Source organism: Oncorhynchus clarkii, chromosome 1 (assembly GCF_045791955.1).
Source record: "Oncorhynchus clarkii lewisi isolate Uvic-CL-2024 chromosome 1, UVic_Ocla_1.0, whole genome shotgun sequence".
Taxonomy (NCBI): Eukaryota; Metazoa; Chordata; class Actinopteri; order Salmoniformes; family Salmonidae; genus Oncorhynchus; species Oncorhynchus clarkii.
Window position 1 is genome coordinate 1,691,319 of NC_092147.1, and position 25,986 is coordinate 1,717,304.

General features: G+C 44.3%; 1 protein-coding gene across 3 annotated transcripts in view; it reads left to right on the forward strand.

The window, feature by feature from the left end:
- Positions 1-25,986, forward strand: part of LOC139412784 (cytoplasmic FMR1-interacting protein 1 homolog) — a gene marked incomplete at its 3' end in the record, with an annotated part of 108,281 nt that overhangs the window by 48,458 nt on the left and 33,837 nt on the right. For all 3 annotated transcript variants that reach the window (XM_071159619.1, XM_071159537.1, XM_071159714.1), the window contains 4 exon segments: positions 7,922-8,044; positions 11,159-11,284; positions 17,818-17,984; positions 18,320-18,467. In XM_071159619.1, the coding sequence (XP_071015720.1) occupies positions 7,922-8,044; positions 11,159-11,284; positions 17,818-17,984; positions 18,320-18,467 (564 nt within the window).

The window sequence follows — 25,986 nt, forward strand, 5'->3', positions numbered from 1 at the left end:
GAGAGACTAGACGACATCTCGTGTGTTTTTAATGGGTGAGAGACTAGACGACATCGCATGTGTTTTTAATGGGGGAGAGACTAGACGACATCTCGTGTGTTTTTAATGGGTGAGAGACTAGACGACATCTCGTGTGTTCTTAATGGGTGAGAGACTAGACGACATCTCGTGTGTTTTTAATGGGTGAGAGACTAGACGACATCTCGTGTGTTTTTAATGGGTGAGAGACTAGACGACATCTCATGTGTTTTTAATGGGTGAGAGACTACATCTCATGTTTTTTTTAATGGATGAGATACTAGACTACATCTCATGTGTTTTTAATGGGTGAGCGACTAGACTACATCTCATGTGTTTTTAATGGGTGAGATACTAGACTACATCTCATGTGTTTTTAATGGGTGAGCGATTAGACTACATCTCATGTGTTTTTAATGGGTGAGCGACTAGACTACATCTCATGTGTTTTTAATGGGTGAGATACTAGACTACATCTCATGTGTTTTTAATGGGTGAGCGACTAGACTGCATCTCATGTGTTTTTAATGGGTGAGATACTAGACTACATCTCATGTGTTTTTAATGGGTGAGCGACTAGACTGCATCTCATGTGTTTTTAATGGGTGAAAGACTAGACTACATCTCATGTGTTTTTAATGGGTGAGCGACTAGACTACATCTCATGTGTTTTTAATGGGTGAGCGACTAGACTGCATCTCATGTGTTTTTAATGGGTGAAAGACTAGACTACATCTCATGTGTTTTTAATGGGTGAGATACTAGACTACATCTCATGTGTTTTTAATGGGTGAGCGACTAGACTGCATCTCATGTGTTTTTAATGGGTGAAAGACTAGACTACATCTCATGTGTTTTTAATGGGTGAGAGACTACATCTCATGTTTTTTTAATGGGTGAGATACTAGACTACATCTCATGTGTTTTTAATGGGTGAGCGACTAGACTACATCTCATGTGTTTTTAATGGGTGAAAGACTAGACTACATCTCATGTGTTTTTAATGGGTGAGAGACTACATCTCATGTTTTTTTAATGGGTGAGATACTAGACTACATCTCATGTGTTTTTAATGGGTGAGCGACTAGACTACATCTCATGTTTTTTAATGGGTAAGATACTAGACTACATCTCATGTGTTTTTAATGGGTGAGAGACTAGACGACATCTCGTGTGTTTTTAATGGGTGAGAGACTAGACGACATCTCGTGTGTTTTTAATGGGTGAGAGACTAGACGACATCTCGTGTGTTTTTAATGGGTGAGAGACTAGACGACATCTCGTGTGTTTTTAATGGGTGAGAGACTAGACGACGTCTCATGTGTTTTTAATGGGTGAGAGACTAGACGACATCTCATGTGTTTTTAATGGGTGAGAGACTAGACGACATCTCGTGTGTTTTTAATGGGTGAGAGACTAGACGACATCTCGTGTGTTTTTAATGGGTGAGAGACTAGACGACATCTCGTGTGTTTTTAATGGGTGAGAGACTAGACGACATCTCATGTGTTTTTAATGGGGGAGAGACTAGACGACATCTCGTGTGTTTTTAATGGGTGAGAGACTAGACGACATCTCGTGTGTTCTTAATGGGTGAGAGACTAGACGACATCTCGTGTGTTTTTAATGGGTGAGAGACTAGACGACATCTCGTGTGTTTTTAATGGGTGAGAGACTAGACGACATCTCATGTGTTTTTAATGGGTGAGAGACTAGACTACATCTTGTGTGTTTTTAATGGGTGAGAGACTAGACGACATCTCATGTGTTTTTAATGGGTAAGAGACTACATCTCATGTTTTTTTTAATGGATGAGATACTAGACTACATCTCATGTGTTTTTAATGGGTGAGCGACTAGACTACATCTCATGTGTTTTTAATGGGTGAGATACTAAACTACATCTCATGTGTTTTTAATGGGTGAGCGATTAGACTACATCATGTGTTTTTAATGGGTGAGCGACTAGACTACATCTCATGTGTTTTTAATGGGTGAGATACTAGACTACATCTCATGTGTTTTTAATGGGTGAGCGACTAGACTGCATCTCATGTGTTTTTAATGGGTGAGATACTAGACTACATCTCATGTGTTTTTAATGGGTGAGCGACTAGACTGCATCTCATGTGTTTTTAATAGGTGAAAGACTAGACTACATCTCATGTGTTTTTAATGGGTGAGATACTAGACTACATCTCATGTGTTTTTAATGGGTGAGCGACTAGACTACATCTCATGTGTTTTTAATGGGTGAGCGACTAGACTGCATCTCATGTGTTTTTAATGGGTGAAAGACTAGACTACATCTCATGTGTTTTTAATGGGTGAGATACTAGACTACATCTCATGTGTTTTTAATGGGTGAGCGACTAGACTGCATCTCATGTGTTTTTAATGGGTGAAAGACTAGACTACATCTCATGTGTTTTTAATGGGTGAGAGACTACATCTCATGTTTTTTTAATGGGTGAGATACTAGACTACATCTCATGTGTTTTTAATGGGTGAGCGACTAGACTACATCTCATGTGTTTTTAATGGGTGAAAGACTAGACTACATCTCATGTGTTTTTAATGGGTGAGAGACTACATCTCATGTTTTTTTAATGGGTGAGATACTAGACTACATCTCATGTGTTTTTAATGGGTGAGCGACTAGACTACATCTCATGTTTTTTAATGGGTAAGATACTAGACTACATCTCATGTGTTTTTAATGGGTGAGCGACAAGACTACATCTCATGTTTTTTAATGGGTGAGAGACTAGACGACATCTCATGTGTTTTTAATGGGTAAGAGACTACATCTCATGTTTTTTTTAATGGATGAGATACTAGACTACATCTCATGTGTTTTTAATGGGTGAGCGACTAGACTACATCTCATGTGTTTTTAATGGGTGAGATACTAGACTACATCTCATGTGTTTTTAATGGGTGAGCGATTAGACTACATCTCATGTGTTTTTAATGGGTGAGCGACTAGACTACATCTCATGTGTTTTTAATGGGTGAGATACTAGACTACATCTCATGTGTTTTTAATGGGTGAGCGACTAGACTGCATCTCATGTGTTTTTAATGGGTGAGATACTAGACTACATCTCATGTGTTTTTAATGGGTGAGCGACTAGACTGCATCTCATGTGTTTTTAATGGGTGAAAGACTAGACTACATCTCATGTGTTTTTAATGGGTGAGATACTAGACTACATCTCATGTGTTTTTAATGGGTGAGCGACTAGACTACATCTCATGTGTTTTTAATGGGTGAGCGACTAGACTGCATCTCATGTGTTTTTAATGGGTGAAAGACTAGACTACATCTCATGTGTTTTTAATGGGTGAGATACTAGACTACATCTCATGTGTTTTTAATGGGTGAGCGACTAGACTGCATCTCATGTGTTTTTAATGGGTGAAAGACTAGACTACATCTCATGTGTTTTTAATGGGTGAGAGACTACATCTCATGTTTTTTTAATGGGTGAGATACTAGACTACATCTCATGTGTTTTTAATGGGTGAGCGACTAGACTACATCTCATGTGTTTTTAATGGGTGAAAGACTAGACTACATCTCATGTGTTTTTAATGGGTGAGAGACTACATCTCATGTTTTTTTAATGGGTGAGATACTAGACTACATCTCATGTGTTTTTAATGGGTGAGCGACTAGACTACATCTCATGTTTTTTAATGGGTAAGATACTAGACTACATCTCATGTGTTTTTAATGGGTGAGAGACTAGACGACATCTCGTGTGTTTTTAATGGGTGAGAGACTAGACGACATCTCGTGTGTTTTTAATGGGTGAGAGACTAGACGACATCTCGTGTGTTTTTAATGGGTGAGAGACTAGACGACATCTCGTGTGTTTTTAATGGGTGAGAGACTAGACGACGTCTCATGTGTTTTTAATGGGTGAGAGACTAGACGACATCTCATGTGTTTTTAATGGGTGAGAGACTAGACGACATCTCGTGTGTTTTTAATGGGTGAGAGACTAGACGACATCTCGTGTGTTTTTAATGGGTGAGAGACTAGACGACATCTCGTGTGTTTTTAATGGGTGAGAGACTAGACGACATCTCATGTGTTTTTAATGGGGGAGAGACTAGACGACATCTTGTGTGTTTTTAATGGGTGAGAGACTAGACGACATCTCGTGTGTTCTTAATGGGTGAGAGACTAGACGACATCTCGTGTGTTTTTAATGGGTGAGAGACTAGACGACATCTCGTGTGTTTTTAATGGGTGAGAGACTAGACGACATCTCATGTGTTTTTAATGGGTGAGAGACTAGACTACATCTCGTGTGTTTTTAATGGGTGAGAGACTAGACGACATCTCATGTGTTTTTAATGGGTAAGAGACTACATCTCATGTTTTTTTTAATGGATGAGATACTAGACTACATCTCATGTGTTTTTAATGGGTGAGCGACTAGACTACATCTCATGTGTTTTTAATGGGTGAGATACTAGACTACATCTCATGTGTTTTTAATGGGTGAGCGATTAGACTACATCTCATGTGTTTTTAATGGGTGAGCGACTAGACTACATCTCATGTGTTTTTAATGGGTGAGATACTAGACTACATCTCATGTGTTTTTAATGGGTGAGCGACTAGACTGCATCTCATGTGTTTTTAATGGGTGAGATACTAGACTACATCTCATGTGTTTTTAATGGGTGAGCGACTAGACTGCATCTCATGTGTTTTTAATGGGTGAAAGACTAGACTACATCTCATGTGTTTTTAATGGGTGAGATACTAGACTACATCTCATGTGTTTTTAATGGGTGAGCGACTAGACTACATCTCATGTGTTTTTAATGGGTGAGCGACTAGACTGCATCTCATGTGTTTTTAATGGGTGAAAGACTAGACTACATCTCATGTGTTTTTAATGGGTGAGATACTAGACTACATCTCATGTGTTTTTAATGGGTGAGCGACTAGACTGCATCTCATGTGTTTTTAATGGGTGAAAGACTAGACTACATCTCATGTGTTTTTAATGGGTGAGAGACTACATCTCATGTTTTTTTAATGGGTGAGATACTAGACTACATCTCATGTGTTTTTAATGGGTGAGCGACTAGACTACATCTCATGTTTTTTAATGGGTGAGATACTAGACTACATCTCATGTGTTTTTAATGGGTGAGCGACAAGACTACATCTCATGTTTTTTAATGGGTGAGATACTAGACTACATCTAATTCCTTGCCAGACCCACTGGCTCCAGGTCATCTATAAGTCTATGCTAGGTAAAGCTCCGCCTTATCTCAGCTCACTGGTCACGATAACAACACCCACCCCGTAGCACGTGCTCCAGCAGGTATATCTCACTGGTCATCCCCAAAGCCAACACCTCCTTTGTCCACATTTCCTTCCAGTTCTCTGCTGCCAGTGACTCGAACTAATTGCAAAAATCGCTGAAGTTGGAGACTTATATTTCAATCACTAACTTTAAACATCAGCTATCTGAGCAGCTAACCGATCGCTGCTGCTGTACATAGCCCATCTGTAAATAGCCCACCCAATCTACCTACCTCATCCCCATATTTACTTTTCTGCTCTTTTGCACACCAGTATTTCTACTTGCACATCATCATCAGCTTATTTATCACTCCAGTATTAATGCTAAATTGTAATTACTTTGCTACTTTGGCCTATTTATTGTCTTCCTCCTCACTCCATTTGCACACACTGTATATATACTTTATTTTTTTTCTACTCTATTATTGACTATGTTTGTTTATTCCATGTGTAACTCTGTGTTGTTTGTGTCGCACTGCTTTGCTTTATATTGGCCAGGTCGCAGTTGTAAATGAGAACTTGTTCTCAACTGGCCTACCTGGTTAAATAAAGGTGAAATAAAAAATTAATTAAATGAAATTAAATTGCCATAGATAAAATGCAATTGTGTTCATTGGCCGCAGCTTATGCCTGCCCATACCATGACCCCACTGGGGCACTATGTTGTCGTGGCGGAATCCAAATTATTTAGGTAACATTTATAAATAAAATGTTTTGTTATTTTTATTGCATGCTTATGTGAGATATGTCATTAGAATGTCTATTTTTGGATAATACTGTTGGCCGGTCGGTTGCAGTTATCTGTTCTCTGTCAGGGTTCAGTTACTTGGGCCGCAGAGAGGTCAAGCTTGTCTTCATATGTAAACATATCTTTTAAACCATGTGAAGGGATGATTGAGGGGGAACTTGGCTCCACAATGTCTGTGTGCTAGTCACTGTGTCTCCGTGAACTTGTCCAGAATGGGAGTGTCTAAAATGACAATTGATATATATCCTAATGTCTTGGTACTATGTTGTACGAAGAACGAGAAGTAGAACCTCGTTTTAGGAGAGCAAACTGAACGATAATTTATAGCTAATGCTGTCTGGCTATGGGATACTCCTCTCTCAAGTAAAGTCTTCCTTTGTACTGTTCCTAAGATCTGTTATTCGTCATGTGAGTTGAGATGGGTGTGTCTTGGCTATACTGTAAATGATACTAAGAACTGTTTTGTAAGGACTCTCAGAATTCATTTATAGACACTGAATTGATCTGAGAGTCACAGGGTTGTGATGGAACTCATAATAATTAAAGATGGACTTTATGATAACTCTGATTTGTGTGTGGTTTGCTCTCATGATTTGGTAAATACAAGACATTTCCACTACAATGTTCACATTGTTGACATCAGCGAACTGCCCGCCCACACGACGCCATAAACGTGGTCTGCGGCCAGTTGGACGTACTGCCAAATTCTCTAAAACGACATTGGAGGCAGCTTATGGTAGATAAATGAACATTCAATTATCTGGCAACAGCTCTGGTGGACATTTCTGCAGTCAGAATGCCATTTGCACTCTCGCTCAACTTTAGACATCTGTGGCATTGTGCTATGTAACAAAACTGCACATTTTGCAGTGGCCTTTTATTGTCCCCGGGACAAGGTGCACCTGTGTAGTGATCATGCTGTTTTATCAGCTTCTTGATATGCAACACCTGTAAGGTGGATGGATTATCTTGATAAAGGAGAAATATTCACTAACAGGGAGGTAATACAAATTTGTGCACAACATTTGGGAAATTTCTGGGATCTTTTATTTCAGTTCATGGAACATGGGACCAACACTTTATGCACAGCTGGAGCCCTGAGCTGGAGATATTTTATTTGGCACATCTTAGATAGTAACTTAAAGTTATAAGCAGTGGCGTAGCACTATGAGGCGAGGGGGCCATGAGCTTTAGGGCCCTCCCCAATAAAAGACACAAAACATGGGTTGTTGACAGTATTGAAAATCATACCGTGTATATTTCAGAATACCTCGGCATACAGTATACCGCCCAAGCCTAATGTCAAGTGTAACCTGTAATGTGAAGGGTTAGGGTTAGTTAACCTGTTATGTGAAGGGTTAGTTAACCTGTTATGTGAAGGGTTAGTTAACCTGTAATGTGAAGGGTTAGGGTTAGTTAACCTGTTATGTGAAGGGTTAGTTAACCTGTTATGTGAAGGGTTAGTTAACCTGTAATGTGAAGGGTTAGGGTTAGTTAACCTGTTATGGAAAGGGTTAGGGTTAGTTAACCTGTAATGGAAAGGGTTAGGGTTAGTTAACCTGTTATGTGAAGGGTTAGGGTTAGTTAACCTGTTATGTGAAGGGTTAGGGTTAGTTAACCTGTTATGTGAAGGGTTAGGGTTAGTTAACCTGTTATGTGAAGGGTTAGGGTTAGTTAACCTGTTATGTGAAGGGTTAGGATTAGTTAACCTGTTATGTGAAGGGTTAGGGTTAGTTAACCTGTTATGTGAAGGGTTGAAGGGTTAGGATTATGGTTATGGTTAGTTAACCTCTTGTCCTAATAAAGGTGTCTCTCTCTAGGTGGTGACGGGGTCCGGTCGTCAGGAGGCCCACAAGACAGACCATGAGTACAGGAAGCTGTTTGACTTGGCTCTGCAGGGGATGCAGCTACTGTCCCAGTGGAGCGCACACGTCATGGAAGTGGTGAGTGACCTCTAACCTTATCCCTGACCATAACCTGTTGTTTAGAAAACTTTTGTGTTATGGCTCTTCAACCTCTGCCATATTGTGGATTCAGAGCTGTCTATCTAATAGAAATCTAAGGGTTTTCTATCATGGAAGCTGCTCTAATGTCAAACATGTAAAGTGTGGTGTACCGCAGGGCAGCTCTTTTGGCCCTCTACTCTTTTCACCAATGACCTGCCACTGGCATTAAACACAGCATGTGTGTCCATGTATGCTGATGATTCAACCATATACGCATCAGCAACCACAGCTAATGAAGTCACTGAAACCCTTAACAAAGAGTTGCAGTCTGTTTTGGAATGGGTGGCCAGTAATAAACTGGTCTTGAACATCTCTAAAACTAAGAGCAGTGTATTTGGTACAAATCATTCCCTAAGTTGTAGACCTCTGCTGAATCTGGTAATGAAGGCTGTTGAACAAGTTGAAGAGAGTAAATTACATGGGTTTTTATCTGTCTTTTTCGTTATGTGTCGGACCCCAGTAAGACTAGCTGTCACAGTTGGCTAATGGGGATCTTAATAAATCAGATCAAACCCTAACCAACACACTTCATGGATGTGGTCAGGTCCTACATCCCAAGTGATGGTGCCTTTGACAACAAAGACTACAGTGGAGACGACCCTCACAGACAGACACCTGCAGAGACTTACTATCAGGGTGGCCAAACTGAATTCTCTCACAGTTCACACTGTGACTACTGTCAGAGAGGAAGAGGAAGAGAGAGGCCCAAAATCTGTCTCCCTGCGGCAGGTGACGTTGTTTCGCCCACCAAGCAAGGAGTTTTTGTATGGAGGGCAATAAGAGAGTGTCGAATTTGGCCAACAAACTGAATGGCTTATTTGATTGACTACAAGTTTAGTAAATCTTAAGTTGTTACGAGTGTATTGATATACAGTAACTGGGACAGGTGACATCCCGGAGTTATCTTGATGGCTATGCATATTCATGATATGAGGCTAGGCATGAGGCTAGGCATAGCATCTCTCTCCAATGAATACAGGCGGTTGATGTCAACAACCCTCATCGACTATTCAAAAAAGGATGACAAAAAATGAGGTATCCACCAATCCAAAGAAAGGATAGGCGAGAGCTAGACCGCCTTCCATGCTGCCTTGTGGAAAACCACTCCCATTTTTAGGGCGCAGAGACATCTTGTCAGTATATCCATGATCTTTCCTATTGTCTTCCCTATCGCCCACAGTCTCTCCTCAAGGTCTTTAAACACAAAATTATTTTTTTCAGTTCTCTCTTTCTGCTCTCTTTCTCTCTCTCTCTTTCTGTTCTTTCTCTCTCTTTCTGTTCTTTCTCTCTTTCTTCTCTCTTTCTCCCCTCTCTCTCTCTGCTTTCTCCTTTTCTCTCTTTCTACTCCACACTGACTCTGTACCGGTACCCCCTGTATATAGCCTGCACATTGACTCTGTACCGGTACCCCCTGTATATAGCCTCCACATTGACTCTGTACCGGTACCCCCTGTATATAGCCTCCACATTGACTCTGTACCGTAACACCCTGTATATAGCCTCCACAATGACTCTGTACCGGTACCCCCTGTATATAACCTCTACATTGACTCTGTACCGTAACACCCTGTGTATAGCCTCCACATTGACTGTGTACCGTAATACACTGTATATAGCCTCCACATTGACTCTGTATCGTAACACCCTGTATATAGCCTCCACATTGACTCTGTACCGTAACACCCTGTATATAGCCTCCACAATGACTCTGTACCGGTACCCCCTGTATATAGCCTCCACATTGACTCTGTACCGCAATACCCTGTATATAGCCTCCACAATGACTCTGTACCGGTACCCCCTGTATATAGCCTCCACACTGACTCTGTACCGGTACCCCCTGTATATAACCTCTACATTGACTCTGTACCGTAACACCCTGTATATAGCCTCCACATTGACTGTGTACCGTAATACACTGTATATAGCCTCCACATTGACTCTGTACCGTAACACCCTGTATATAGCCTCCACATTGACTCTGTACCAGTACCCCCTGTATATAGCCTCCACATTGACTCTGTACCGTAACACCCTGTATATAGCCTCCACAATGACTCTGTACCGGTACCCCCTGTATATAGCCTCCACATTGACTCTGTACCGTAATACCCTGTATATAGCCTCCACATTGACTCTGTACCAGTACCTCTGTATATAACCTCCACATTGACTCTGTACCGGTACCCCCTGTATATAGCCTCCACATTGACTCTGTACCGTAACACCCTGTATATAGCCTCCACATTGACTCTGTACCGTAACACCCTGTATATAGCCTCCACATTGACTCTGTACCGTAAATCCCTGTATATAGCCTCCACATTGTCTCTGTACCGTAACATCCTGTATATAGCCTCCACATTGACTCTGTACCGGTACCCCCTGTATATAGTCTCCACATTGACTCTGTACCGGTACCCCCTGTATATAGCCTCCACATTGACTCTGTACCGGTACCCCCTGTATATAGCCTCCACATTGACTCTGTCCCGTAATACCCTGTATATAGCCTCCACATTGACTCTGTACCGTAATACCCTGTATATAGCCTCCACAGTGACTCTGTACCGTAACACCCTGTATATAGCCTCCACATATACCCTGTATATAGCCTCCACATTGACTCTGTACCGTAATACCCTGTATATAGTCTCCACATTGACTCTGTACCGGTACCCCCTGTATATAGCCTCCACATTGTCTCTGTACCGTAACATCCTGTATATAAACTCCACATTGACTCTGTACCGTAATACCCTGTATATAGTCTCCACATTGACTCTGTCCCGTAACACCCTGTATATAGCCTCCACATTGACTCTGTACCGTAATACCCTGTATATAACCCCACTATTGTTATTTACTGTTGCTCTTTAACTATTTGTTATTCTTATCTCTTACTTATTTTGTTGTTGGTATTTTCTTAACTGTATTGTTGGTTAAGGGATTGTAAGTAAGCGTTTCACTGTTGTATTCGGTGCATGTGACACCTGTTGATAATGATGAGGATGATGATGAGGATGATGATGAAGACAACTCTTCCTGCAGTACTCGTGGAAGCTGGTTCATCCAACGGATAAGTACTCGAACAAGGAGTGTCCTGACAACGCGGAGGAGTATGAACGAGCTACACGATACAACTACACCATGGAGGAGAAGTTTGCCCTTGTCGAGGTCAGTTTACTACCTTTTCCCTCCACAATCTGTCTGTTGTCCAATCACCCTAGCCTGGTCATTACCTAGCCTGGTCATTACCTAGCCTGGTCGTTACCTATTCTGGTAATTACCTAGCCTGGTCATTACCTATTCTGGTCATTACCTAGCCTGGTCGTTACCTAGCCTGGTCATTACTTAGCCTGGTCGTTACCTATTCTGGTCATTACCTAGCCTGGTCATTACCTATTCTGGTCATTACCTAGCCAGGTCATTACCTAGCTTGGTCCTGTATCTGTTTCTGCTGTCTAGCCAGCTGTTCTGGTCGTTACCTAGCCTGGTCATTACCTAGCCTGGTCATTACCTAGCCTGGTCGTTACCTATTCTGGTCATTACCTAGCCTGGTCATTACCTATTCTGGTCATTACCTAGCCTGGTCATTACCTAGCCTGGTCATTACCTAGCCTGGTCGTTACCTATTCTGGTCATTACCTAGCCTGGTCATTACCTATTCTGGTCATTACCTAGCCAGGTCATTACCTAGCTTGGTCCTGTATCTGTTTCTGCTGTCTAGCCAGCTGTTCTGGTCGTTACCTAGCCTGGTCATTACCTAGCCTGGTCATTACCTAGCCTGGTCGTTACCTATTCTGGTCATTACCTAGTCTGGTCATTACCTATTCTGGTCATTACCTAGCCAGGTCATTACCTAGCTTGGTCCTGTATCTGTTTCTGCTGTCTAGCCAGCTGTTCTGGTCATTACCTAGCCTGGTCCTGTATCTGTTTCTGCTGTCTAGCCAGCTGTCCTGGCCGTTACCTAGCTTGGTCCTGTATCTGTTTCTGCTGTCTAGCCAGCTGTCCTGGTCGTTACCTAGCTTGGTCCTGTATCTGTTTCTGCTGTCTAGCCAGCTGTTCTGGTCATTACCTAGCCTGGTCCTGTATCTGTTTCTGCTGTCTAGCCAGCTGTTCTGGTCGTTACCTAGCCTGGTCATTACCTAGCCTGGTCATTACCTAACCTGGTCATTACCTAGCCTGGTCCTGTATCTGTTTCTGCTGTCTAGCCAGCTGTTCTGGTCGTTACCTAGCCTGGTCATTACCTAGCCTGGTCATTACCTAACCTGGTCATTACCTAGCCTGGTCCTGTATCTGTTTCTGCTGTCTAGCCAGCTGTTCTGGTCATTACCTAGCCTGGTCCTGTATCTGTTTCTGCTGTCTAGCCAGCTGTTCTGGTCGTTACCTAGCCTGGTCATTACCTAGCCTGGTCCTGTATCTGTTTCTGCTGTCTAGCCAGCTGTTCTGGTCATTACCTAGCCTGGTCGTTATCTGTTTCTGCTGTCTAGCCAGCTGTCCTGGTCGTTACCTAGCTTGGTCCTGTATCTGTTTCTGCTGTCTAGCCAGCTGTTCTGGTCATTACCTAGCCTGGTCCTGTATCTGTTTCTGCTGTCTAGCCAGCTGTTCTGGTCATTACCTAGCCTGGTCATTACCTAGCCTGGTCATTACCTAGCCAGGTCGTTACCTATTCTGGTCATTACCTAGCCTGGTCATTACCTATTCTGGTCATTACCTAGCCAGGTCATTACCTAGCTTGGTCCTGTATCTGTTTCTGCTGTCTAGCCAGCTGTTCTGGTCATTACCTAGCCTGGTCCTGTATCTGTTTCTGCTGTCTAGCCAGCTGTCCTGGTCGTTACCTAGCTTGGTCCTGTATCTGTTTCTGCTGTCTAGCCAGCTGTCCTGGTCGTTACCTAGCTTGGTCCTGTATCTGTTTCTGCTGTCTAGCCAGCTGTTCTGGTCATTACCTAGCCTGGTCCTGTATCTGTTTCTGCTGTCTAGCCAGCTGTTCTGGTCGTTACCTAGCCTGGTCATTACCTAGCCTGGTCATTACCTAACCTGGTCATTACCTAGCCTGGTCCTGTATCTGTTTCTGCTGTCTAGCCAGCTGTTCTGGTCATTACCTAGCCTGGTCCTGTATCTGTTTCTGCTGTCTAGCCAGCTGTTCTGGTCATTACCTAGCCTGGTCATTACCTAACCTGGTCATTACCTAGCCTGGTCCTGTATCTGTTTCTGCTGTCTAGCCAGCTGTTCTGGTCATTACCTAGCTTGGTCCTGTATCTGTTTCTGCTGTCTAGCCAGCTGTCCTGGTCGTTACCTAGCTTGGTCCTGTATCTGTTTCTGCTGTCTAGCCAGCTGTTCTGGTCATTACCTAGCCTGGTCCTGTATCTGTTTCTGCTGTCTAGCCAGCTGTTCTGGTCGTTACCTAGCCTGGTCATTACCTAGCCTGGTCATTACCTAACCTGGTCATTACCTAGCCTGGTCCTGTATCTGTTTCTGCTGTCTAGCCAGCTGTTCTGGTCATTACCTAGCCTGGTCCTGTATCTGTTTCTGCTGTCTAGCCAGCTGTTCTGGTCGTTACCTAGCCTGGTCATTACCTAGCCTGGTCCTGTATCTGTTTCTGCTGTCTAGCCAGCTGTTCTGGTCATTACCTAGCCTGGTCGTTATCTGTTTCTGCTGTCTAGCCAGCTGTTCTGGTCATTACCTAGCCTGGTCCTGTATCTGTTTCTGCTGTCTAGCCAGCTGTTCTGGTCATTACCTAGCCTGGTCCTGTATCTGTTTCTGCTGTCTAGCCAGCTGTTCTGGTCGTTACCTAGCCTGGTCATTACCTAGCCTGGTCATTACCTAACCTGGTCATTACCTAGCCTGGTCGTTACCTAACCTGGTCATTACCTAGCCTGGTCCTGTATCTGTTTCTGCTGTCTAGCCAGCTGTTCTGGTCATTACCTAGCCTGGTCATTACCTAGCCTGGTCATTACCTAGCCTGGTCGTTAAGTAGCCTGGTCATTACCTAGCCTGGTCATTACCTAGCCTGGTCGTTACCTAGCCTGGTCATTACCTAGTCTGGTCCCATATCTGTTTCTGCTGTCTAGCCAACTGTTCTGGTCATTACCTAGCCTGGTCCTGTATCTGTTTCTGCTGTCTAGCCAGCTGTTCTGGTCATTACCTAGCCTGGTCCTGTATCTGTTTCTGCTGTCTAGCCAGCTGTTCTGGTCATTACCTAGCCTGGTCGTTATCTGTTTCTGCTGTCTAGCCAGCTGTTCTGGTCATTACCTAGCCTGGTCCTGTATCTGTTTCTGCTGTCTAGCCAGCTGTTCTGGTCATTACCTAGCCTGGTCCTGTATCTGTTTCTGCTGTCTAGCCAGCTGTTCTGGTCGTTACCTAGCCTGGTCATTACCTAGCCTGGTCATTACCTAACCTGGTCATTACCTAGCCTGGTCGTTACCTAACCTGGTCATTACCTAGCCTGGTCCTGTATCTGTTTCTGCTGTCTAGCCAGCTGTTCTGGTCATTACCTAGCCTGGTCATTACCTAGCCTGGTCATTACCTAGCCTGGTCGTTAAGTAGCCTGGTCATTACCTAGCCTGGTCATTACCTAGCCTGGTCGTTACCTAGCCTGGTCATTACCTAGTCTGGTCCCATATCTGTTTCTGCTGTCTAGCCAACTGTTCTGGTCATTACCTAGCCTGGTCATTACCTATTCTGGTCATTACCTAGCCTGGTCGTTTCCTAACCTGGTCATTACCTATTTTGGTCATTACCTAGCCTGGTCTTTACCTAGCCTGGTCATTACCTAGCCTGGTCCCATATCTGTTTCTGGTCATTACCTAGCCTGGTCATTACCTAGCCTGGTCATTACCTAGCCTGGTCATTACCTAGCCAGGTCATTACCTAATCTGGTCATTACCTAGCCTGGTCATTACCTATTCTGGTCATTACCTAGCCAGGTCATTACCTATTCTTGTCATTACCTATTCTGGTCTTTACCTAGCCAGGTCATTACCTAGCCTGGTCATGACCTATTCTGGTCATTATCTAGCCAGGTCATTAACTATTCTGGTCATTACCTAGCCAGGTCATTACCTAGCCTGGTCATTACCTATTCTGGTCATTACCTAGCCAGGTCATTACCTATTCTGGTCATTACCTAGCCTGGTCATTACCTAGCCAGGTCATTACCTATTCTGGTCATTACCTAGCCAGGTCATTACCTAGCCTGGTCATTACCTATTCTGGTCATTACCTAGCCTGGTCTTTACCTAGCCTGGTCATTACCTAGCCTGGTCCCATATCTGTTTCTGCTGTCTAGCCAGCTGTTCTGGTCATTACCTAGCCTGGTCATTACCTAGCCTGGTCATTACTTAGCCTGGTCCTGTATCTGTTTCTGCTGTCTAGCCAGCTGTTCTGGTCATTACCTAGCCTGGTCATTACCTAGCCTGGTCATTACCTAGCCTGGTCGTTACCTAGCCTGGTCATTACCTAGCCTGGTCATTACCTAGCCTGGTCATTACCTAGCCTGGTCGTTACCTAACCTGGTCATTACCTAGCCTGGTCATTACCTAGCCTGGTCATTACCTAGCCTGGCCGTTACCTAACCTAGTCATTACCTAGCCTGGTCATTACCTAACCTGGTCATTACCTAGCCTGGTCGTTACCTAACCTGGTCATTACCTAGCCTGGTCCTGTATCTGTTTCTGCTGTCTAGCCAGCTGTTCTGGTCATTACCTAGCCTGGTCATTACCTAGCCTGGTCGTTAAGTAGCCTGGTCATTACCTAGCCTGGTCATTACCTAGCCTGGTCGTTACCTAGCCTGGTCATTACCTAGTCTGGTCCCATATCTGTTTCTGCTGTCTAGCCAACTGTTCTGGTCATTACCTAGCCTGGTCATTACCTATTCTGGTCATTACCTAGCCTGGTCGTTTCCTAACCTGGTCATTACCTATTTTGGTCATTACCTAGCCTGGTCTTTACCTAGCCTGGTCATTACCTAGCCTGGTCCCATATCTGTTTCTGGTCATTACCTAGCCTGGTCATTACCTAGCCTGGTCATTACCTAGCCAGGTCATTACCTAATCTGGTCATTACCTAGCCAGGTCATTACCTATTCTTGTCATTACCTATTCTGGTCTTTACCTAGCCAGGTCATTACCTAGCCTGGTCATGACCTATTCTGGTCATTATCTAGCCAGGTCATTAACTATTCTGGTCATTACCTAGCCAGGTCATTACCTAGCCTGGTCATTACCTATTCTGGTCATTACCTAGCCAGGTCATTACATATTCTGATCATTACCTAGCCAGGTCATTACCTATTCTGGTCATTACCTAGCCTGGTCATGACCTATTATGGTCATTACCTAGCCAGGTCATTACCTATTCTGGTCATTACCTAGCCAGGTCATTACCTAGCCTGGTCATTACCTAGCCTGGTCGTTACCTATTCTGGTCATTACCTATTCTGGTCATTATCTAACCTGGTCATTACCTAGCCTGGTCCCATATCTGTTTCTGCTGTCTAGCCAACTGTTCTGGTCATTACCTAGCCTGGTCATTACCTATTCTGGTCATTACCTAGCCTGGTCGTTTCCTAACCTGGTCATTACCTATTTTGGTCATTACCTAGCCTGGTCTTTACCTAGCCTGGTCCCATATCTGTTTCTGCTGTCTATCCAGCTGTTCTGGTCATTACCTAGCCTGGTCATTACCTAGCCTGGTCATTACCTAGCCTGGTCATTACCTAATCTGGTCATTACCTAGCCTGGTCATTACCTATTCTGGTCATTACCTATTCTTGTCATTACCTATTCTGGTCTTTACCTAGCCAGGTCATTACCTAGCCTGGTCATGACCTATTCTGGTCATTATCTAGCCAGGTCATTAACTATTCTGGTCATTACCTAGCCAGGTCATTACCTATTCTGGTCATTACCTAGCCTGGTCATTACCTAGCCAGGTCATTACCTATTCTGGTCATTACCTAGCCAGGTCATTACCTAGCCTGGTCATTACCTAGCCTGGTCATTACCTATTCTGGTCATTACCTATTCTGGTCATTATCTAACCTGGTCATTACCTATTCTGGTCATTACCTATTCTGGTCATTACCTATTCTGGTCTTTACCTATTCTGGTCGTTACCTAGCCTAGTCGTTACCTAGCCTGGTCATTACCTAGCCTGGTCATTACCTATTCTGGTCATTACCTAGCCTGGTCGTTACCTATTCTGGTCATGACCTATTCTGGTCATTCCCTATTCTGGTCATTATCTAACCTGGTCATTACCTAACCTGGTCATTGCCTAACCTGGTCATTACCTAGCCTGGTCATTACCTAACCTTGTCATTACCTAACCTGGTCATTACCTAGCCTGGTCATTACCTAGCCTGGTCATTACCTGGCCTGGTCATTACCTAGCTTGGTTCCTTCTGTGGTCCTAGGACTTCTATAGGAGTTGGCTAGACGGCACAAATCATCTCTAACTCTAAAGTTGACTGCTTTGGCCAACTGCTGTAACGAAGGGTTTATAAATGTATGTCTGAGGTGTGTTAGAGACTAACTAACCTGTCTCTAGGTGTGTTAAAGACTGACCGTGAGGTGGTCCTTCCCTCCAGGTGATGGCCATGATAAAGGGTTTATAAATGTCTGTCTGAGGTGTGGTCCTTCCCTCCAGGTGATGGCCATGATAAAGGGTTTATAAATGTCTGTCTGAGGTGTGGTCCTTCCCTCCAGGTGATGGCCATGATAAAGGGTTTACAGGTCCTGATGGGTCGTATGGAGTCGGTGTTTAACCACGCTATCCGCCACACCATCTACTCGGCCCTGCAGGACTTCGCCCAGCTCACCCTGAGAGACCCGCTACGGCAGGCCATCAAGAAGAAGAAGAGCGTGGTGCAGAGGTACATTGACTCTGGGGGGGGGGGGGGGGGGGGGGTGCAGAGGTACTACGGAACACACAGGACCGCACAAAACATCCTTGATGGGGGGGGGGGGGGGGCAGAGGTACTACGGAACACACAGGACCGCACAAAACATCCTTGATGGGGGGGGGGGGGGCAGAGGTACTACGGAACACACAGGACCGCACAAAACATCCTTGATGGGGGGGGGGCAGAGTTCTCCAGCTAGTGCAGGGTTTTGTTCCCTACCTGCTTTATCATCTCCAGTGTCAGAGTGTCAGACCCCTGATGTGAACTGAGAGTTTTTCATGTATGTGGTGCTGTTCTCTCCCCAGTGTCCTGCAGGCCATCAGGAAGACCATCTGTGATTGGGAGACAGGGCGTGAGCCCCACAATGACCCTGCCCTGCGAGGAGAGAAAGACCCCAAGGGAGGCTTTGACATCAAGGTCCCCCGCCGTGCCGTCGGCCCCTCCAGCACACAGGTCTGTCACCGCTCTGTGTCTACGATTACTACTACAGACAGCCATCGCTGTAACCTGACTTTATTTCTCACACCTTTTTACCATCACAGCCTCCTATCCTAGTCATATCATGACGTCATACCATCGTCGTTCTCACAGTGCCTATATAACCTAAACTGTAATCTGGCGGAAGATGTATCAGCTGTACCATAGCATTAGCTTTTTCTAGATCACTAATGATCTGTTAGGTTATACATGACAGAGTAGCCCAGTCCTGCCTTCTAGGAGTACATCACTAATTATCTGTTATGTTATACATGACAGAGTTATCAGCCCAGTCCTGCCTTCTAGGAGTACATCACTAATGATCTGTTATGTTATACATGACAGAGTTATCAGCCCAGTCCTGCCTTCTAGGAGTACATCACTAATTATCTGTTATGTTATAAATGACAGAGTTATCAGCCCAGTCCTGCCTTCTAGGAGTACATCACTAATGATCTGTTATGTTATAAATGACAGAGTTATCCGCCCAGTCCTGCCTTCTAGGAGTACATCACTAATGATCTGTTATGTTATACATGACAGAGTTATCAGCCCAGTCCTGCCTTCTAGGAGTACATCACTAATCTCCGTTCCAAAGAGAGTGAACCCAGCTAGCACATAGCGTTCTGAGAACCATGTTTCTCAGAGCTTGGTGAGAATGTGATTGTCGATGATTATTTGGCATAAAACCTTCCCACAACTTTCTGGGAAGGGTGCAGGATAGTTGCTTGGCTTTGGAACATTCTCAACACATTTAAGGAACTAAACATTTAATTAAATTTTTTTAACCTACATTTCCAGACACTAGCTCCTCCATTGAATGAGTTTGACACCCCTGCTTTAACAGAACGTTTCATAAAAGTTCAAACATGGTTACATTTAATTTAAACTTTGATAATGTTCTAGGAAAGTTCTCCAACTGTTTTGACATTGGGAATGTTTTCAAATAGTTCGGAGAACGTTAAGAAACAACGTTGTTCTGTGCGAATATCAGTACTTCCTCATCACGCTTCCTAAAGGTTTCCTCATGGTTCTTTTTAAAGTCATGTTCTCAAATTGTTCCGAGAACGTTAAGAAACAACGTTGTTCTGTGGGAATTGTAGTACATCCACTGAACAGTTCACCACATTTCCCAGGTGGTTCTATTTAATGTCATATTTTTGGGACTTTAGTGATGTTCTCAGAACATTCATAGAATGTATGTTTCACTTTTATGTCAGTTCTTGACAAAATTCTGTGAAATTTAATTGTGCACATTAAAATCAATAAGCTTTAACCTCCGTTCTCAGAACATTAAAATCAATAAGCTTTAAACTCCGTTCTCAGAACATTAAAATCAATAAGCTTTAACCTCCGTTCTCAGAACATTAAAATCAATAAGCTTTAAACTCCGTTCTCAGAACATTAAAATCAATAAGCTTTAACCTCCGTTCTCAGAACATTAAAATCAATAAGCTTTAACCTCCGTTCTCAGAACATGATAAAATTGTTCCATTAAAAACTACAAGAAAACTTTAGTAACATTCAGAGAACGTTTTAAGAATGTAATTAAAAACATACATTCCGTTCTCAGCATCAACTAAACTCTCTCTGTCCTCCATCTTGTTAATAAGTGTGTTCAGGTGTGTTGGCCACACCTGATGTTAATGGTGATTCCTTTGAAATGGGGTCTGTTTGAATAGACCAACATGGCATGCTGTCTCCCTCTTGGTGGTGCAGTGGGTCGGGCTCGGCCCCCGCCGGGCGCATTTCCTCTGTTTGAATAGACCAACATGGCATGCTGTCTCCCTCTTGGTGGTGCAGTGGGTCGGGCTCGGCCCCCGCCGGGCGCATTTCCTCTGTTTGAATAGACCAACATGGCATGCTGTCTCCCTCTCAGTGGTGCAGTGGACTAATACCACGGATAGAGAACAGAAGATCAATAGGTTTGAATCTCACTGATGCCTTGCCACAATAAAAATGTGTTTTTATTATTAATGCCTGTCTGTGCTTGGAGTTCAAAAACGTTAACCCAAAATAATCTAGCAGTGTTATTAAAAGTCTTATTGAAACATTCAGTAACGTTTAAGGAAGTCATTCATAAACAACTAAATATAAATCAGTTCTCAGAGCGGTAATAAAACCTCCCAGGACAACGTTCTCAGAACCTTCCTGGAACCAGAGTAAAACGTTCTCAGAACCTTCCTGGAACCAGAGTAAAACATTCTCAGAACCTTCCTGGAACCAGAGTAAAACGTTCTCAGAACCTTCCTGGAACCAGAGTAAAATGTTCTCAGAACCTTACTGGAACCAGAGTAAAACGTTCTCAGAACCTTACTGGAACCAGAGTAAAACGTTCTCAGAACCTCCCTGGAACCAGAGTAAAACGTTCTAAGAAACTTCCTGGAACCAGAGTAAAACATTCTCAGAACCTACCTGGAACCAGAGTAAAACGTTCTCAGAACCTTCCTGGAACCAGAGTAAAACGTTCTCAGAACCTTCCTGGAACCAGAGTAAAACGTTCTCAGAACCTCCCTGGAACCAGAGTAAAACGTTCTCAGAACCTCCCTGGAACCAGAGTAAAACGTTCTCAGAACCTTCCTGGAACCAGAGTAAAACGTTCTCAGAACCTCCCTGGAACCAGAGTAAAACGTTCTCAGAACCTCCCTGGAACCAGAGTAAAACGTTCTCAGAACCTTCCTGGAACCAGAGTAAAACGTTCTAAGAACCTCCCTGGAACCAGAGTAAAACGTTCTCAGAACCTTCCTGGAACCAGAGTAAAACGTTCTCAGAACCTTCCTGGAACCAGAGTAAAACGTTCTAAGAAGCTCCCTGTAACCCAAAAATAAATGTTCCTAGAACAGGCAAAATGTTCACTTCTGCTCTCAAAACCTTTAAAAAACCTGTCAGGAAACTTATGGCTTCGTTCCCACAACCAATGTCAAACCAAAAACATACGTTTCCACAACTTCCAAGCTGGGAGAGCTCTATGCAACGGGTGTTGATCCAGCCTGAAGCCATGTTATTTCTCGCTACACTTTGAAGCAGTCTAACGTAATCAAATCAAATGTATTTATAAAGCCCTGTCACGACTTCCTCCGGAGTCGGTTCCTCTCCTTGTTCGGGTGGCGGTCGGCGTCACCGGCCTTCTAGCCATCGTCGATCCACTTTTCATTTTCCATTTGTTTTGTCTTGTTTTCCTACACACCTGCTTCTAATTTCCCTCATTAAGTGTGGTGTATTTAACCCTCTGTTCCCTCCATGTCTTTGTGTGGAATTGTTTGTTGTAAGTGACAGGTGCCGTTGGAATTAAACTGCTCCGGTTATTACCTAGTTCTGCTCTCCTGTGTCTGACTTCACTGCCACCGGTTACACACCCTTCTACAGAGTCTTGTTTCACTGCCACCGGTTACACACCCCTTTACAGAGTCTTGTTTCACTGCCACCAGTTACACACCCCTCTACAGAGTCTTGTTTCACTGCTACCAGTTACACACCCCTTTACAGAGTCACTGTCACCAGTTACACACCCCTTTACAGAGTCTTGTTTCACTGCCACCAGTTACACACCCCTTTACAGAGTCTTGTTTCACTGCTACCAGTTACACACCCCTCTACAGAGTCTTGTTTCACTGCCACCGGTTACACACCCCTTTACAGAGTCTTGTTTCACTGTCACCAGTTACACACCCCTTTACAGAGTCTTGTTTCACTGTCACCAGTTACACACCCCTTTACAGAGTCACTGCCACCAGTTACACACCCCTTTACAGAGTCTTGTTTCACTGCCACCGGTTACACACCCCTTTACAGAGTCTTGTTTCACTGCCACCAGTTACACACCCCTTTACAGAGTCACTGTCACCAGTTACACACCCCTTTACAGAGTCTTGTTTCACTGCTACCAGTTACACACCCCTTTACAGAGTCTTGTTTCACTGCTACCAGTTACACACCCCTTTACAGAGTCTTGTTTCACTGCCACCAGTTACACACCCCTTTACAGAGTCTTGTTTCACTGCTACCAGTTACACACCCCTCTACAGTCTTGTTTCACTGCCACCAGTTACACACCCCTCTACAGAGTCACTGTCACCAGTTACACACCCCTTTACAGAGTCACTGCCACCAGTTACACACCCCTTTACAGAGTCTTGTTTCACTGCCACCAGTTACACTCCCCTTTACAGAGTCACTGTCACCAGTTACACACCCCTTTACAGAGTCACTGCCACCAGTTACACACCCCTTTACAGAGTCTTGTTTCACTGCCACCAGTTACACATCCCTTTACAGAGTCTTGTTTCACTGCCACCAGTTACACTCCCCTTTACAGAGTCACTGTCACCAGTTACACACCCCTTTACAGAGTCTTGTTTCACTGCTACCAGTTACACACCCCTTTACAGAGTCTTGTTTCACTGTCACCAGTTACACACCCCTTTACAGAGTCTTGTTTCACTGCCACCAGTTACACACCCCTTTACAGAGTCACTGTCACCAGTTACACACCCCTTTACAGAGTCTTGTTTCACTGTCACCGGTTACACACCCCTTTACAGAGTCACTGCCACCAGTTACACACCCCTTTACAGAGTCTTGTTTCACTGCCACCAGTTACACACCCCTTTACAGAGTCACTGCCACCAGTTACACACCCCTTTACCGAGTCTTTGTTTCACTGCCACTGGTTACACACCCCTTTACAGAGTCACTGTCACCAGTTACACACCCCTTTACAGAGTCACTGTCACCAGTTACACACCCCTTTACAGAGTCTTGTTTCACTGCCACCGGTTACACACCCCTTTACAGAGACTTGTTTCACTGCCACCAGTTACACACCCCTTTACAGAGTCTTGTTTCACTGCCACCAGTTACACACCCCTTTACAGAGTCTTGTTTCACTGCCACCGGTTACACACCCCTTTACAGAGTCACTGTCACCAGTTACACACCCCTTTACAGAGTCTTGTTTCACTGCTACCAGTTACACACCCCTTTACAGAGTCTTGTTTCACTGCCACTGGTTACACACCCCTTTACAGAGTCACTGTCACCAGTTACACACCCCTTTACAGAGTCACTGTCACCAGTTACACACCCCTTTACAGAGTCTTGTTTCACTGCCACCGGTTACACACCCCTTTACAGAGTCTTGTTTCACTGTCACCAGTTACACACCCCTTTACAGAGTCTTGTTTCACTGCCACCAGTTACACACCCCTTTACAGAGTCACTGCCACCAGTTACACACCCCTTTACAGAGTCTTGTTTCACTGCCACCAGTTACACACCCCTTTACAGAGTCTTGTTTCACTGCCACCAGTTACACACCCCTTTACAGAGTCACTGCCACCAGTTACACACCCCTTTACAGAGTCTTGTTTCACTGCCACCAGTTACACACCCCTTTACAGAGTCACTGCCACCAGTTACACACCCCTTTACAGAGTCTTGTTTCACTGTCACCAGTTACACACCCCTTTACAGAGTCTTGTTTCACTGTCACCAGTTACACACCCCTTTACAGAGTCTTGTTTCACTGCCACCAGTTACACACCCCTTTACAGAGTCTTGTTTCACTGCCACCAGTTACACACCCCTTTACAGAGTCACTGCCACCAGTTACACACCCCTTTACAGAGTATTGTTTCACTGTCACCAGTTACACACCCCTTTACAGAGTCACTGCCACCAGTTACACACCCCTTTACAGAGTCTTGTTTCACTGTCACCAGTTACACACCCCTTTACAGAGTCTTGTTTCACTGCCACCAGTTACACACCCCTTTACAGAGTCTTGTTTCACTGCCACCAGTTACACACCCCTTTACAGAGTCTTGTTTCACTGCCACCGGTTACACACCCCTTTACAGAGTCACTGTCACCAGTTACACACCCCTTTACAGAGTCTTGTTTCACTGCCACCGGTTACACACCCCTTTACAGAGTCACTGTCACCAGTTACACACCCCTTTACAGAGTCACTGTCACCAGTTACAAACCCCTTTACAGAGTCTTGTTTCACTGCCACCAGTTACACACCCCTTTACAGAGTCTTGTTTCACTGCCACCAGTTACACGCCCCTTTACAGAGTCACTGTCACCAGTTACACACCCCTTATAGAGTCTTGTTTCACTGTCACCAGTTACACACCCCTTTACAGAGTCTTGTTTCACTGCCACCGGTTACACACCCCTTTACAGAGTCTTGTTTCACTGCTACCAGTTACACACCCCTTTACAGAGTCACTGCCACCAGTTACACACCCCTTTACAGAGTCTTGTTTCACTGCCACCGGTTACACACCCCTTTACAGAGTCTTGTTTCACTGCCACCAGTTACACACCCCTTTACAGAGTCACTGCCACCAGTTACACACCCCTTTACAGAGTATTGTTTCACTGTCACCAGTTACACACCCCTTTACAGAGTCACTGCCACCAGTTACACACCCCTTTACAGAGTCTTGTTTCACTGTCACCAGTTACACACCCCTTTACAGAGTCACTGCCACCAGTTACACACCCCTTTACAGAGTCTTGTTTCACTGCCACCAGTTACACACCCCTTTACAGAGTCTTGTTTCACTGCCACCGGTTACACACCCCTTTACAGAGTCACTGTCACCAGTTACACACCCCTTTACAGAGTCTTGTTTCACTGCTACCAGTTACACACCCCTTTACAGAGTCTTGTTTCACTGCCACCGGTTACACACCCCTTTACAGAGTCACTGCCACCAGTTACACACCCCTTTACAGAGTCACTGTCACCAGTTACACACCCCTTTACAGAGTCACTGTCACCAGTTACAAACCCCTTTACAGAGTCTTGTTTCACTGCCACCAGTTACACACCCCTTTACAGAGTCTTGTTTCACTGTCACCAGTTACACACCCCTTTACAGAGTCTTGTTTCACTGTCACCAGTTACACACCCCTTTACAGAGTCTTGTTTCACTGCCACCAGTTACACACCCCTTTACAGAGTCTTGTTTCACTGCCACCGGTTACACACCCCTTCACAGAGTCACTGTCACCAGTTACACACCCCTTTACAGAGTCTTGTTTCACTGTCACCAGTTACACACCCCTTTACAGAGTCTTGCTTCACTGCCACCAGTTACACACCCCTTTACAGAGTCTTGTTTCACTGCCACCGGTTACACACCCCTTTACAGAGTCTTGTTTCACTGCCACCAGTTACACACCCCTTTACAGAGTCACTGTCACCAGTTACACACCCCTTATAGAGTCTTGTTTCACTGCTACCAGTTACACACCCCTTTACAGAGTCTTGTTTCACTGCCACCAGTTACACACCCCTTATAGAGTCTTGTTTCACTGCCACCAGTTACACACCCCTTTACAGAGTCTTGTTTCACTGCTACCAGTTACACACCCCTTTACAGAGTCACTGTCACCAGTTACACACCCCTTTACAGAGTCTTGTTTCACTGCTACCAGTTACACACCCCTTTACAGAGTCACTGTCACCAGTTACACACCC